This window comes from Nelumbo lutea, chromosome 1 (assembly GCF_056320005.1).
Source record: "Nelumbo lutea isolate HS-2025 chromosome 1, American lotus-T2T, whole genome shotgun sequence".
In the NCBI taxonomy this organism is placed as follows: Eukaryota; Viridiplantae; Streptophyta; class Magnoliopsida; order Proteales; family Nelumbonaceae; genus Nelumbo; species Nelumbo lutea.
This window is the reverse complement of record NC_142684.1, coordinates 38,931,675-38,948,981: the sequence shown is the minus strand read 5'-3', so window position 1 is coordinate 38,948,981 and position 17,307 is coordinate 38,931,675. Positions and strand designations below refer to the sequence as shown.

At 38.3% G+C, this 17,307-nt stretch overlaps 1 protein-coding gene across 3 annotated transcripts in view; it reads left to right on the top strand.

Annotated features, from left to right (window-relative positions):
* The window catches only part of LOC148874337 (erythroid differentiation factor-like protein), a 38,943-nt gene extending 29,779 nt beyond the window's left edge, over positions 1–9,164 (top strand). The window contains exons 9-10 of one of the 3 annotated variants that reach the window (XR_016101786.1): positions 8,443–8,525; positions 8,616–8,752. Coding sequence is in view for 2 of the 3 variants with exons in the window: in XM_088952984.1 (XP_088809110.1) it covers positions 8,616–8,954 (339 nt within the window). In the remaining variant the exon portion in view is untranslated. Of the gene's footprint in view, positions 1–8,160; positions 8,422–8,442; positions 8,526–8,615 lie in introns of those variants that run through there. The other 2 variants (XM_088952984.1, XM_088953067.1) reach the window with 2 other exon arrangements.
* The last annotated feature ends 8,143 nt before the right edge of the window (positions 9,165–17,307 follow it).

Here is a 17,307-nt window from a genome sequence, read left to right as displayed (position 1 = left end):
ACAGTAAGTCCAACACATACTTCCTCTGAGAGATGAATATCCCATGCTTGGATCTTGCAACCTTAATCCCCAAAAAAATATTTTAGCTCACCTAGATCCTTGATCTCATACTCTTTCTATACTGACTTCTTGAGTGCATCAATTAGTATTGACACAAGTGCTTCTCTTCTTTTCACAAAGAGAGTATGATCGTACTGAGTCTGTGTGTATCCAAACCGGATAAGTGCTCCTTTGAACTTATCAAACCATGCCCTAGGTGACTGTTTCAAACCATATAATGATTTCTTCAGCTTACAAACTTTTCCCTCACTAACATTTTCATAAAAACCAGTTGGAATGTCCATATATACCTCCTCTTGCAAATCACTATTAAGGATTGCATTTTTAACATCAAACTGGTAGAGGGGCCATCAATAAGTAGATGCTAGAGACAAGAGAATTCAAACTGAACTCATCTTAGCTATTGGTGCAAAGGTCTCTAGGTAATCAATAGCATAGGTCTGTGTATACCCTTTTGCAACCAACTTTGCCTTGTACCTCTCTATATTTCCATCAGCCCTATACTTCACAGTGAACACCCATCTACATCCGTCTGTCTCTTTGTTTGTAGGAATGTCAACTATCTCCCATTTTTTGTTCTTAACCAAAGCCTCCATTTCTTCCTGCATAGCTGTTTTGCACTTAGGTTTGGAGAGAGCCTCACTGATATTCCTGGGTATAGACACAAAATCCAAGGAAGAAAGGAAGACACAATGGGAAGGTGATAAGGCACTATAGGAAAGATGGTGTGAGATGCAATGGGCTGTATACTTGATCTTTCTCTTGCGGAGTGCAATGGGAAGATCAAGATCAATGGGATCAACTGCAACATCAGTGTTAGGTATAGAAACATCATTAATGGGATTTTAGGGGAAATAACAAGCATAGGCTCAAGGGAAATAGCTGGAACTGTATCAGCCAGACCTAGAATCTCAAATGGATTGATGGAGAGTGGTGCAGGTTCTTCTATTGGAGCATGTGTGGAGTCAGCCCTCTTCTTGCTTTGGTGCTGAAAAAATTGTAAGGTTGTCCGTAGTGGATCAAACAGTGGGACTGGAGCTGTTGATGGTGGAACAATAGGTGGAACTAACGGACCAGATGAAGGAAGAGGAACAAATAAAACAGGAAGAGGAATCAACTATGAGTTCTCCTCCCCAAAACACTTCCCCTGAGGAGAACCACTAGAGAAAAAGAATGTAGACTCAAAGAAGGTAACATTCATAGTGACAAACCTGTTCCCCTGCGCTGGATCATAACAATACCTCTTTTGGTTTTGATCCTACCCGAGGAAAACATATTTCTTGCCCTTAGGATCTAATTTCCTACGATGAGGACCAAGAATGTGAACAAAGCAAACACACCCAAAAACTCTCAAAGGTATATGAAATCTCTTCCCATTTAGAAAAAGAAGACTGAATGGCACCTTAAACCCCAGAATGTGTAAAGGCACACGATTAATCAGATACACAACCGTGAGAATTGCATCCCCCCAAAAACGAACAAGAACTGAAGCACACACAATAAGACTTTTTGCCACCTCTACAATGTGTCTATTTTTCCTATCTACTACCCCATTCTACTGTAGTGTATATACACAACTGTTCTGATGAATCACTCCATGCTCCAAAAAATATGTGGCCAAATCCTTCTCAAAGTATTTTCTAACATTGTCTGATATGAAAACCTTAGTCCTCACTCCAAATTGTGTAAAAACCTTTTGGTAGAACTGTCACACCAAAATAGGTACCTTATCACGTGATCTCATCAAATATATCCAAGAATACTGTGTGTAATCTTCCACAAACAAAAGAAAATAATGATAACACCCATGGAAGAAATATGATAAGGTCCCCATACATCAATGTGAACAATATCAAAAGAAAAAGAACTTTTTTAATTACTTGGTTTAAAAGAATGTCTACAATGCTTTACCAACTGACAACTTTCACACTCTAGACTAGATAACTGAAAAGAATCAAACAACTTTGGAAGCAAACATCTCAATGAACTGAAAGAAAGATGACCCAAACGATTATGTCAGAGAATAATTCAACTCACTGACTTTGATCCACTACTACTATTGCTACTAACATGGTGGCTCTGATGTCTCGAAATCTCATCCAGAAGGTAGATTCCATTCACCTCATGACCACTCCCAATCTTCCTTTTCGATTCCAAATCCTGCAAAGCATAATTAACAGGAAGGAAAGTCATTGAATAATTCAAATTTCTTATCAGACTATTCACAAAAATAAGATTGGTATGGAGTCTAGGGACATGTAAGATAGAGGATAAAGTATTGTCATCAGTCATTCTAATTGTCCCTTTCCCAGCAATGGGAATATGGGAACCATCTGCCGTAGAGACTCTTTCTCTACTAGAGCACAACTGGTAAGAACTGAAAATGGTAGATATATTGGTCATGTGCTCAGATGCTCTTGAGTCTATAATCTAGGTAGGTCCCTCCTTACTTGAGGTGGATACATAATTTGCAACCGCATATGAACTATCTGTATGAGCAAAGGAAGTAGTGTGACTGGCTCCTGCATTCTACTGCCCGTTCGAAGAACTAGAATTAACTGAATCCTTCTTGCTCATAAGCTATCCATACTTCTCCAATTCAGTTCTAATTGCTGCTACTGCAAGACTGCAACAGACTTCAAGTCAGCTTGGGTAAGAGGTCCCGAAGAGTATCCTGTAATTTCCACATTTGCATTTCCCCTCCTGCTCTTGACCTGAGCTGGTATGAGATGTAGTTGGAGCTTCCAACAAGCGTCTCTGGTGTGCTTAGGCTTCTTGCAATAGTCACACACCAAGTCATTCTTATCCTCCCTCTTAATCTCACTACTCCCCCTATCTCCATTTGGCTTAGATTTGACTGTACTAATCATAGCTGACTGGTCAATCTCAGATTGTCTCAACATGACATTCCTCTTTCTCTCCTCTCCAGAAACAAAGGCATAGGCTTGAGAAAGAGTCGCAATTTCTCTGGAAAGGATGTGTTGCTTGGCAATATCAAATTCAAGGTTCAGTCCAGCCAAGAACTCAAAGACCCTATTCTTCTCCACCAACTTCTGATAGGTTGCTGCATCCTTCATACTCTCAAACCACAATCTCTAAGTGATCTATCTTCTGCCAAAGTGTTTTCAGCATGGAGAAATACATAGCAAGTGGTTTATCTCCCTATTTTGTATTAATCACCTGATTCCTTACTGGTAAGCTCTAGCTACATTTTGTTACTAGGAATAGGTTTTAGTCACTCCATCCCAAATCTCCTTTGCAGTATTAGCCCACAAAATATTTTTACCAATGCGAGGTAACATAGAATTACACAGCTAGGACATCACCATATAATTCTCTTGTACCCACCGGGAGGATTCTGTATCAAGTTTCTTTTCCTCCCTAGTGATGTACCCCGGTTTCCCATTCTAAATAATTTGTACCATCCAATTTTATTATGGTAATAATTCCAAACCCAAAAGTATCACTAGTACTTCTTACACCCAAACCCATGTCACCGGTGGACTTCTGCTTAGTACTCCAACTCTTGATTTCAACTTTAAACAATTCAAAACAAGAAATAACTAGGTAGAAAGCCTCCAAGGTCAAATCAATCTCACACACAAGGGTAACAAATCTTTTCGGAAGAAGAAAAACCTATCCAGAGAGAAATACCTCTTCTCCCACCTTCTCCCACTGGAGAGAAAAGTGAACTGATCACTCCAGATGGTTCATAAACTGCTAGAAACCAAACCACCCCCTATATAAAACCTAGAGAAGTTCAAAAAGGTCTAAGTTCCCAATATTAGATAAAAAATAAAAAGTCCAACTTGACTAGGGCTCTTCCCCCCACTCCATTTCTTCTTGATTTTGATGCCAAAACATAGATCACCTCTTGATGACTGAAAACCCACCAAAAAATCCAAGACCTGGGCAGTCTGAAGTGGATCGATCAACCCTTTATCTCCTCATGTAGTCGGCTGATCTAGGATTGCGTAGTACCCTAGTCTTGCTTTGGTACCAAGTAAAAAACTGCTGATTCAAAGAATCTGTAAAGAAAAGAAATGTTTCTAGAGGAAGAAGAGAAAGAGAAGTCCCTTTTAATTAAAAAAGGGTACAATGACTAACATGCCCTTATAGGGCGGCTAACACATAACACTGCATAAATAACTTAAAATAACCATTCAAAAAGGACTCAACAAGTGTGCTATGGTCCCTACTTCCTATCTAAACAAATAATAAACAAAAACAACTACTAAATCTGCACAAATCTGCCCAAAATCCCCAACATATTTACCTCCACCTTTGCGTTCACACAATCACACCCTCTCCAAATCATTTGAATTTTCAATTTTCATGAGTTTCATCAATTGTGACCTCTTTATTATTGGAATCAAACTGTTCAGTTTTCTCCTCTTCTTGATGATTTCTTTTGTTTTTGTTATGCATAGATTTCGTTCTAAAATTTATACACCCTCAAAACTAAGCCTATTTCTATTGTCCTCTTTGTTCTTTTTTTTTTTTTTTTTTAAAGGTAGCTATTATATTCAAAAGGGACAAAAAAGGGGGGGGGGGAAGAGATGTACATGAGATGATCCAGGAAAGATCATCTCCCCAGAAATGTATAGGAACATTGGAGTTTAGCATAATGCTTCTAGTTACCTCCAATATATGCCTATTCTTTCTCTCAACAACTCCATTTTGCTAAGGTGTACGAGGACAAGTGCTCTAATGAATAACCCCATGGTCAAGGAAGTATGAGGCCAAAGGTTTGGCAAGATATTCTTTGGCATTATCTGATCTTTTGACTCTAAATTGGATCAAAACCATTTGATGGAAGTTCCGAGTCAGGGTAAGGACTTCATCTCGAGAGTGCATAAGATAAACCCATGAGAAACGGTTATAGTCATCAACAAACAACAGAAAGTATCGATGACCCCCCATAGTAGTGATGTGGTATGGTCCCCAAACATCAGTATGCACAATTTCAAAAGGAATAGTACTTCTTTTATTGCTCAAAGAATAGGTGGTTCTACAATGCTTTGCAAGCTCACAACTTTCACATTTTAAACTAGACATTTGGATTGACTCAAACAAACTGGGAAACAAATTCTTTAAAGACCTAAAAGACAGATGACCTAACTGATTATGCCAAAGCATAATTTGACTCACTGACTGAGAAACAAGAGACATTCCAACTTCTTTATGAAGGCTGTGATTTGACAAGAGGTAAGGAATCTGAAGGATTTAATAATTTACTTTGAAAAGGCCTCGAATTTGAAGGCAAATTTTGAGAAGAGTTGTGTTGTGGGGGTTCATTTGAGTAGAGAGGAGGTGGAGTCTATAGCAGCCTTGTTAGAATGCACTTGCTCTCAATGGCCTCTATCCTATTTAGGGCTTCCCCTAGGTGCAAATCCAAAGGAAAGTAGGTTTTGGAATCCGGTGGTTGAAAATTTTGAAAAAAGATTGGCAGCTTGGAAGAGGAACTACATCTCTGTGGGTGGTAGAGTTACTTTGATTAAAACAACTTTACCCAACTTGCCTTTATACTTCCTACCAGTCTTTAGAATTCCTAAAAGGGAGGCAAAGGGGTTGGAAAAACTGATGAGGGACTTCCTATGGGAACTTGTTTAGAGAAAAAAGACCACTTGATTAGGTGGGAGGTGGTGAGTAGGAGCAAAAAAGGAGGACTAGGCTTAGGGAACGTGGTGAGTAAGAATGAGGCTCTTTTAGGTAAGTGGCTTTGGAGGTGGCCCCTGGAGAGGGAGAGGTTGTGGAATGAAGTAGTGAAAAGTATCCATGGCTGTTCTGAATGAGGTTGGGATGCGGGGGGTATCCCGAAGGGCTTTGCTCACAACTCCCTGGAAGGCTATCTCTGGCATTCTCCCTAATTTCCTCAGGTTTGTAAGGTACGATGCTTGTTCTAGAAACTCTATTCTTTTTTGGGAAGATACTTGGGTGAGCACTCAACCCCTAAAAGACCGTTTCCCTTCTCTCTATTCCATATCCCTCTTTAAAAAGAAACTCATTTCTTGGTTCCTTCCCCCCCCCCCCCCCCAGTTTGCCCTTTGGCTTTAAATTGGAATTTTGGGTTTTTGGAGTGGGTTAAGGGATGAAGAAGTTCTTTGTGTCTCAGAGTTGTTGCTTCTAGATTCGGTGTGCCTGGACCCCACTAACCCGAACAAAAGAGTCTGGTCTCTAAACCCGGTTGGCTCTTTCACTTGCGCATCTTTCTTTAAAGCCCTTTGCTCTAACCCTTCCTCTCAAATTTTCCCTGTAAAGAGGTTTGGTCAAGGCCAATGCCCCCCAAAGTAGCAGTGTTCTGTTGGGAAGCCTATTATGGTAAGATCAATACTGTGGAAAACTTGCAAAAGAAGAAACCTTCTTTGTGTTTGTCCCCAAATTGGTGCTTTGTGTGTAAAGTGAAGGGTGATGACTGTAACCATTTGCCGATATCGTGTTCCTTTGCTGCCAATAATTGGAATTGGGTTGTTTCTTTATTTGGGTGTAGGTGGAACTTGCCCTCTGAAGTAAAGCTGCTGTTCACTCCAGATTCTCTTGGGAGATTGGCGAAAAGGGGGAAGATAATGTGGAAATGTATCAGAGCCGCCACCTTGTGGATTTTATGGGAAGAGAGAAATGCTAGAATATTTCAAGAAAAGGAAAGAAGTTTTGCTGAAAGTCGAGGAATGTATATTGACAAAGACAATTTCATGGCTGAAATCTTCACAATTGTTGGCAGATTTCTCCTTTGATGACTTAAGTAAAAATTGGGAAGCAGTGGCTTCTACAGTCTCCACTAAGAACAAATTACAAGTTGAATGGAAACCCCCACCGGATGGAGTGGTAAAATTGAACTTTGATGGCAGCTGCCAAGGTAACCCAGGGCCATCCGGAATTGGAGGGATTTTGAGAGAGAAAGACAGCAATACGTTGTCTCTCTTCTCAGGACCAGTCGGTGAAGGCGATTATGTAAGGGCAGAGCTGCTAGCAGCAGTACAAGGCATACAGATGGCTAGTCGATTAGGAGTGAACAATTTGTTAGTAGAAGGAGATTCCAAGGTAGTAGTGGGCTGACTGAATAGCCCAGACACAGTTTGTTGGGGCTACAGGGATCTGTTAAAGAAAGTTAAATGGATGACAAGAAATATGACTGCTAGGTTCCAGTGGGTTAGCAGATCAGCAAATGTAATGGCCGATTCTCTGGCCAAGCAAGGGGTGATCTGTTTTGGGCTACTTTGTAATTTGTATCTCAAGTTTGGGCATGTTTTAGTTTTTATGATTCAGTCCTTGGGGGAGGTAACATCTCGTGCCTCTTCTTAGGCTGCTTGTTTTTCTGATTTTATTTCAATAAAATTACTCTCATTTATCAAAAAAAAAAAAAACAGGATGTATTCAGTTACAGTTTGATCATACCTTATCCATCAAGGTAGCAGATATTTTGTTGACTGTATTCATTGTTTATGTTGATGATACTGTGGTGATTAGTAATGATTATACTTAGGTGGATTGATTAAAGTATTTCTTACACTAGGAGTTTGAAATAAAAGACTTGGTAGGGCTTCAATGTTTCCTAGTGATTGAAGTGTCTAGGTCAAAATATGAGATATTTTTTATCCAAATGCGTCAATGTTCTTAACCTATAGGAGACAGAAGGTAGGGGTCAAGCCTGTGGATACCCCAATTGATAAAAAACCATAGGTTGAATACTAGTGGTGGAGAGGGACTTAAGATGTTGGATGATATTATTAGCTAGGTGGTAGGTTACTATTGTCTATTCATGCATTACTAGCCCTAATATATCAATTGCTGTCAGTGTAGCTAGTCAGTACATGCATGCTCCCAGGAGTTTCATCAGATTGCTGTGGAAAGAATTTTAACCTATCTTAAAATGTGTCTAGGCAGAGATAGCGTATCTTCCTTGACATTTGCAGGTATTAGATCCCCCTTTTTCTTGTTCCCAACAACACTTATCTTCCTCACAATCAAGGGACCAAATCCATATCTTTATGAACCTGAATGGTCTCTTCTATGGGGGATGAAAAAGTTTGATCTTTGAGATTATATAGCAATCTAGTGCTCTATCAAACTTACTTATGAGGTATTCTATTGCACTTGCAGCCACCATGCTTCTTGGCCCAGCCTGAAATCTCATTTAAATTATGGGTTGTCATCCAAGGTCCCGTTCCAATGTCTACCAGACATTATTTCTGTAAGCAGCATCAGGTTCATTGTAGATAAATGTGCATCTTCAAGAATGCCTTAGTGGGGCCTGAGCTCCTTCCTAGACGCATAGGCAATTTGGTGGCATCCTGTTGCTTAACTTTTGTCTTGCTGCCTGGATAGCTAATATATGTATACAACCAAATGTACGCATCTGAGTTTAGGCTATTATATGTATAGGCTCTCACAGAAGCACCCGCACTACTCTGAAAGGGTAGATTTGCCTGGGCATTTCCAACATTTACAAATGAATATGCATGCATGTAAGATGGTGGCAGAATTTTCTTTATTTAATTTACTCAGCACTCTAAATAATGGAATCCTGATAATAACCAATCTTGTTTGTGTTCCAGATGCTGGAATTGGCTCTATCTCACTTGCTTGAGGGTCGTCATATATTTGATGATTCTATTGCAAATTCTTTGAGCAATGACCATGCCGAAGTTTATACCAAGTTTTGGAGTCAATTACGACAAGTACTGAAGAAGATGTTAGCAGTGGGCCTATCAGGAAATGCAAACAAGTGTTCTGCTACCCAGACAGCTTCAACGAATAGTAAATATGGAGATATTGGGAAGCTGAAGGAGCTGTACAGGGTGTCACTACAGTCGACAGATTTGAGTCAATTGCATTCTATGTATGAGTTGTTGATGTCATTAGCTCCAATGGGCTCTGATCCTGTTATATCCTAGTCTAAATATTCTGATGCTTGTTATGGAAACAGATTCAGAATGGAAATTCTGGTTTCTGAACTTAGATGCTCTGTAGAGTTGCAAGAGATCAGAATCAATTCACAGGATTGGCCCGGCCTGACCTGTATATATTTAAATATGTGTTTTATATGTACATTTTTTTTGTTATATTGAGGGTGGGTAATAATATATGGCGCAATGGTTGGGTTACTCTTGTTCCATTATGACTTGGGTGTTCAAGGTTCAAATCTTGGAAACAGATTGTGTAGAGAGGAGTTCACATTGGTGGGAGGCTTGTGCATTGGGCTGCTTCTCTTAATTTTATGTTATATTATATGTATTATGTATAAATATTATAATATGATACTTATAATATATATTATAAATAATATTTTATGTTATATAATAATAAAAACAAATTTATATGCTATTCAATATGATATATTATATAATTGTAATATTTTATATAAAAGATGTAAGTCTAGAATCAAACCTGGCCTGACCCACGCTTGAGCCTAGGCTATTGTCCTTATCATAGGTGCAAAGATCGACCCATGATCACTCCTATTGCGAGGATATAGATTGTGTAGAGAGGAGTTGCTGAACAATTGATTCAGGCCCAATCAACTACGTTTAAAAAAAAAAAAAAATCAACTATGTTGTAGGTGTAAGACGTGAGTATACATTTAAAGGTGAAGTAAAATCTTGTAGCTATGCATGAAGTTCAAAGTAAATGATGAAATGAAGGCCTAGTTGATTCGGTCTCGCAAAATAGTGGCTGAGCTCAAGATATTACTTTGCGAAGTCAAGATATTCTAGTCTTACAAGTTCCCTTGCGTGGCGGTGTCAGTCGAAGCTCATAAATTGCCTCGTGAGGCTGCATTAATCTGACCTCGTGAGTCACCTCACCGAATCATCTTGCGAGGCCATAAAATCTGAATTGCAGTCCCTTTCTAGTCTACTAGTAGTCCCCCTTTAAACCGCATCTTACATGTAGATTTGACATCAATCCACGGTCAGGATTTAATCCACCCCATAGAGTGGAGCTCTAGATTTTCAAGGGTGAACTGACCTATAAAAACCCCAAAAATAAATTATTCTGCCTTAGGGAGTTCTATCCACTTTGCTAATCCCGCCAAGTGTTTAAAGTTAAATATGCATATATTTCTTGTGAGGCAAATTAAACATCAAATAGAAGAGTACAACGAGAGTCATGTTGAGGATGTTAGATGCATGATCAGTGCCTCAGGAAATCACGACTAGTTGTGCCTGAAGAGACCCAATATCATGTTCTAACAGCCTTGCGGTCTTGAGGGACACGTGTCCCAAAAGAAGCGATAAGCGGGACCTATGTTGTATAAGTTAAGGAGTATTCTAGAATTTCAGCTTTATGCAGTCGTTCTCCCTTAACATCATCTATAAATAGGGAGACCATCCTCTGTGAAGGGGATTCGATATTCATTCCACTCAGATAATTTCTGCTCACTATTCTCTTTGGTGACATCTTCTTTTCCAATTTCAGAACCCTAAGTCCATCTTAATCCCTATTGGCTTAGATCAAGAATCTTTAGCTTGAGTTCTATTTGAAGAATATGAAGATGTCATCATGCAGAACACAATGGATGAGAATCGAAGAAGTTATACCAATTCCACCACCACCATCGGAGGAGTTAGTTCACATAGATCCACTAGAGACGGAGATAGACATTCCATCTCATGGAAGATAAAGACGATAACGTGCACGATGATCAATGGGCTAGTCTGCCCGAAAAAATGTACGAGTTGCAATACTAGCTTTACAGAATGGAGGAAGAACAACAATAAGGATACAACACATGGAGCAAAAGCAAGACTACCTATTCTAACTCCTATAAACCCATTTCTCGGCATCTGAAGTCCAAACTTCGCTAGCAGCACTAATAGCCCAAACACTACTGGATTCATCCCTTGATCCAATCGCACTAGCAGGAAGCCATCCAATCCTAGGAACATCTAAGATTCATCTAGAATTATAATTCCCATCAACATCCCAATCTCCCACACCCCTATCACTACCAATACACCACCCACTATCCCTAGTTCTGGTAGATATAAGTTCAACAATACCTGAGCATTGGAAAGAAAAGATCCAACACCTAACCAAGGAGAAATCATTGAGTACCTACAGTCGGTGGTTTCTAGAAATAAGCCTAAACCCTCATCCTACTAGAGAACCTACCCCATCCACATTGCAAGAAAACCTTACCCACCTGGTTACTAACCACCACTAACCTAGCAAGTAACACATTAGTAAGTTTGATGACACTCTAGGACCCAACTCCATGGATGGATACATGAAGCAAAGAGATTTCTCAAAGACTCTCATGGGTTAGGTGTATTCATGGTTCATAAACCTAGTGCCCAATAGTATCAACACTTAAGAGGACCTGATGGAGAGGTTTGTGATGAAGTGGTTCACATTGGAGAGAATGATGACCTTGGCTGATTTGAGGAACATAAGGTAATATAGTTTAGAGGAATCAGGAAATTATGTTTATGATTTAGGAAAAAAGCAACAAAAATGCTTGGAGAATATGAAGAAGAGATCATAGTAAATGAATGCATTCGGGGGATGAACCCTAAGGACCGAGTATGAATAGAAAACCTTGACATAGTAAATTTCTCAAAGCTATATTCTGTGCAGAGAGGATTGGAACATGCTAGATTGCTAGCAAGGCACAAAAATACTCACAAGGTAGGTTTTCACGAGGAGGGCGCATACCCCCTAGACAAGGCATAGGAAGATCACCTCGTAGCTCACCAGCAAGGCTAGATTTCAGTCCCTCCACAATTCCCCTGCACTATAAGATAGAGCTTCCATGAGGATGTTGACTGCATATGAGAAGATAAAGCAGCCACAAACCTCACTTATGTTATGCAACAATTCCAACCATTAGAGATGATAATATTGAATAATGCTGAAATCACATAGGAGAAAATTTTGGGTTTTGAACCATGAAAGATCTAATCTTTTGGGTCAAGATTCAGTGCATTACCTGATTTTTAAGTCTACAATTGTAGAATTCAATGTATTGTTTATACTCAAGCCACATCTTTCTCAAATCACTATGAAAAGTTGAAGATTATGCAACTTTGAACTTGCAGTTTTGGATTCTTTCTCTAGAAGTTACAGAAGTAAAGGTTCAACATTTTTCATGTTTTAGGGAAAGATTTTTTACCCAAAACAAATTTGAAAAAGAGCTAGATAGAGTGGATATAAGGGCTGGTCGAATGGGGTTCAAAACCCTAGTCAAAATCTCTCACAAAAGTAGGGTAGAATTCAGCTAATAATGAGAGAATGGGATATCCGACCCCTTCATGTTCCAATCTATTTATTGATTTGGGAGGGCTGCATGAGCCATCTCCTAATCTAATGCTAACTCCTAACTTATTTAGGATAAGATTAGAGAGTCTAACTCTCTTAAATCGACCATTAAATTGGATTCCATCTAACTAGTCTTAGTCAAATCCTAGTCTTACTAGACTTTTCTACCACATAGTTTGACTAGGACTCTAATGTGAGATTTCTAATTATCTATTAACACTATAATAGTTCTAGACATATTTTTATTCAATTGAGAAATTACATCTTGTATGGTGCGAGACACACAAGTCAATGGGAGATCCAACATGTCACATATGCTTTATGCAAGCTAATGGGCCAGCTAGTTACATTCTGATTAGCCTCATAGGCTAATTCAACCCATGCTGATATGGGCTTAAGTAATCAAGCTATCGTCTCTAAACAGTTAAACTACTTGGGACCTTACCATCTTAAAGGCCCAAGTCCATTGGTTCAACCCATTATGTGACAATCAAGTCAATGCAACCCAATTAGTTACTTGCAATTAATCTCTCAGTTAAAAATATTTGACACCACATTAAGGGAATGACTTTTTCCCTCTTTATCCTTATGACATAGTGTCTAATTTCCAACACCAGTTGGATGACTGGATCCTTCATTGAGGATTCAGATAATCTTACTATCGATAAATTAAGGAGTCCAAAGAGGAAATTGTACAAAGTATTTTCTATGTCTATACATAGTACTAGATCTTATCACATTGATCATCAGTTGAAATACTATCATTGAATGCCCCAACATACCCAGGTATATGACCCCAGAAGGATATCATTGGTTAGTATATCAAAGACAGACAAGTTTGATACTCAAATTGATACCAATATCAGGTTCAATAATTAAAAGCAACACCTAGTTGTTCCACATCACAAAGTCCAGGGACAATCTGAGTTTGGTTTAATTCAATATTTCTACTAAACACTCACCCTCACACCTTATATTACAACCTTAAGTAGTTGAGACTCATTATTCCACAAACTTGGGTAGTGTGAGAATGACAACCTTGTCAAGATAGACTTCCCCAAGTGTATTCACTGGTTGTGAAGATTTAAGCGCATATTAAATTAATTATGTGGTCTCATACATAATACTAACATGAACCAAGGATAATTTAGGAGAACAACCTAAATGACATATGAAATGAATGTTCCTTTGTTCATAATAAATTATATACAATACATCAATTGGAGATGAGGGCATACACACTGTCTAACATAAAAAGAGAAACAAAAGCCCATTTATTGTGAGTTCCACCGGTCCACCATACGTGATTTGATTGATGTTATAGATTGAGAAAGTTATTCAAAGAATTGGTCTACTTTGAGGACCCAAGGAAAGGGCAAGGCAACAAGAGCAATATGGTAGACAATAATCCACTCCCACATCACCCACTAGATAGAAGAGTCAACACTATCAATGTAACAGTGATCAACAACATAGGCAAAGAACCCCTGGAAGCAAAGTTTAGTCGGAATCAACATCTACAACAATTATTTTCAAACCAAAGCAATCCTGGAGGAAGTGCAATAAAGAATGATAAAACTAATGACAAGAGTAAGGATCATAGATGGAGACTTAGAGGTTACATTTGGCCTTGAAGATATGTAGGTTGAGGACCTAGAACATAACAAGCCACTATATATCATAGCAAGGCTAAATGGCTATGAGGTGAAGTGAGTCCAACTAGGCTATGAGAGGTCTGCAATGTAGTATCCAACCATGTTTTAGAGCAAATGGGAATCCAACCAAAAGACATAAAGGAAATGCCAATGGAGGTATCAAACTTTAATTCTAACATCTCAACAATCTTATGATCCATTTTGTTCAAGCTAGAACTAGAACCCTATAGATTAGAAGAAGAGTCTAAGTTATTAGAGGTAGAACAATTTACCATGCCTTGTTGGGAAGTCCACTAATTCACAGATTGAGGCTAATTTCATTTACTTATTCTCAATGTGTCAAGGACATGTACAAGGAAAAACAAATTTAAATCCCAAGAACAAAAGCACCATTAGCAATATTATCACATCACCATGATGCAATTTATTTCATAGGACTCGTCATCGAGGTAGAAACCCGGCTAGTGAAAGTGATTGGGCACAACCTATAGGAGACCTCACCAAGTGCTATATTAATTTAGAAGAGATAAAAAGAGAGAAGGAAGAGTTATAAGAGCAAGTATTCAAAAAGAGGAGGCTCAGGGGGACATATTGTGTGCAAGTCATCAAACCAAAAGGCAAGTCCTATTATGTAATAATTCCAAAAGAAGCATATGAAGGTCAAGATGTTAACTACTTATGGGAAGAAGGGCAACGATTAAAAAAGAAACCCACCTCAGCAACAGGTACAACCCCAATCTCGACAACCATCCTTAAGCACTACTGACAAAGACTCCTCCCCCCTCATAGAGAAGGAAGTAAAACTATAAAACCTAAACTGTAGATAGCTCCTTAATATCTCATCTGAATCATTTACTTGTCTTGCCAAAAGATAGAACTCTACTCTACTACTAATATCCTAGTAATCATTATAATTGTAGTTAGCACATGCTTTAAAACTAATCTCACTCCATGGCCTTGTCGTTTTGTCTATTACCAGTGTTAGCACTTATTTTCACCATTAGTGTATTAGAGCCATGTAGCAAAATCAAGTTAATGTTGCCATCATTATCAATCTAACTATTTTCTCCTTGACTCTTAACTTTCTTGGAAATCCCTCACTATTTAGAATATCCATCTCACTATCTCAAAGTCTCATTACATGATAACATTGCAAAAAGATGTATTGGTCATATAACATTTAAAACATACATCAATATTGTTTATGAACTTGTACATGAACACACACACACACACACACACACACACACTAACTACATCAATACCAATGTTCATAACATAATACATGTAGTCTATATCAATGTTCAAAGAACTGGATCAGGCATAGAACTAGAGAAGGGAGAGGTTTACGGGTCAAAGGTTCAAATGGGGTCGAACTAGAGGTTAAACCGTGATGATGTGGCATACACACACACACACACACACCTTAAATATGGTGTATTGATGGCATGTTCTTAGTTTTTAAAGCAAATAACTAGGGCTAAAGTCTCTTAATTTACATTTTCTTTAAAATACATGCTTAACAAATTAATATGCATAATAAAGAGTCATTAATTAACACAAGTTAAAAGGTAGACTAATGACTATTAAGCAATATATGAAAATAAGAGGTCATGGGTTCAAATATTGTCAAAACACATTTTTAAAATTTCAATTGGTTAAAGACTTGGATGGTTTCATGAAATCGGGACCGGTTCATCGGTTTTTTGGTTAAACTAGCCGATCAACCAGTTCCATCATTTTTTAGCAAAAGCGGTTATTGGGGTGAGACCGAACAAGCCAAGGTCCTGAGTCATAGTTCAACCAGTTTGACTAAATGATCCGATCCAATTTTCTAAACACGGGTTTATAATCAATACTAAGCATAAGATATACAATGTTCACATCATTGCTATACCGTCAATGAAATCCAAACAATAGAGAAAGGGGAAGATAGACCTAAAGAACAAACACAAGAACAAGATGGTACCCCTTCAAGCATAAAACACAAATTTAAAATAAATATAATACGAAAAATCAACAGCCTAATAAAAATAATCCTTGTAGATACACAAACAAACACTATGGAGTACGTTGATGAGGTCTACCTCGCACCAAAACAACTATAAGAAGAAAATGGGGTAGTAGAAGAAAAATTAGAAGAAATCATGTCAGACAAGCCAGATGAGAGAAGGCCTCTTTTCATTTTAGCAAGCTTAGCACTAGATGAGAGAGAGAGAAACTAATAAACTTACTCAAAGATAATCCATCATACCACTCACAACCTCACAAGCTTGCAAATTGCATAATAATAAGAATCTTGCAATCCCTTTTAACAGAATTCAAAGACATCTTTGCCTAGTCTACAATGAAATGCTTGGGTTGGACCTTACCCTCGTTAGCCATGCTTTACAGATAGAGGCCAGTAAAACAATCACCACGAGTATTCAAGCTAGAGATAGAAATCAAAATCAAAGAGGAAGTAGAGAAAATCTTTAGGGTAGTGTTCATAAGACCCATATTCCACTCAAGAAGGCTTGTGAATGTGGTTCCAATAAAGAAAAAGAATAGGTAACATGGGTTAGTAATAGAATGTTTTTTTTTTCAAATAATACGAGACCAACAATGTCAACACTCTAAAATGACAAGTTCCTTATCTTACACAGGTGTTGCATAGACTTCAACGACCTTAACAAAGCCTATCGTAAGGATGAGTTCCCTTTTTCCCAATATAGAAACCTTGATAGACTCCACAGCATGACACGAGCTCCTCTTTTCTTGATGCTTACAATGGATATAATCAAATCCAAATGCACCTAGCTAATGCACCACATATAGCCTTCAAAACACCTTTAGGCAACTTCTACTACAAAATGATGCCATTTGACCTAAAGAACGTGTGAACAACTTATTAGAGAGCAATGATTTGCATTTTCCATATTATGATACACAAGGAGATAGGCGATAGAATGCTATATGGATAAAGTCATAGTTAAAGCTATAAGAGAGATCACACAAAATTCCTAAGAAAAATATTCATGAGAAGAAGAGAATGCAACTTCTACATGAACCCCACCAAATGTGCTTTTGGAGTCAAGTCAGGGAAATTTTTAGGATACAAGTTAGATGCAAAAGGAATACATCCAGATGAGTCCAAAGTCAAGGTAGTTCTAGAAATGTTTAGCCTATAAAATGAGAAGTATCTAAAGATGTTCCTAGGAAAAGTATCCTACCTAGGAAGATTTATCCCAAGCCTTGTTATAGCTATAATCCCCCTTACTCAAGTTGACAAAGAAAAATAATCCTTTCAAATGGGAAAGCGAGCACTAGCTTTAGAAGGGAAAGAATTCAAACA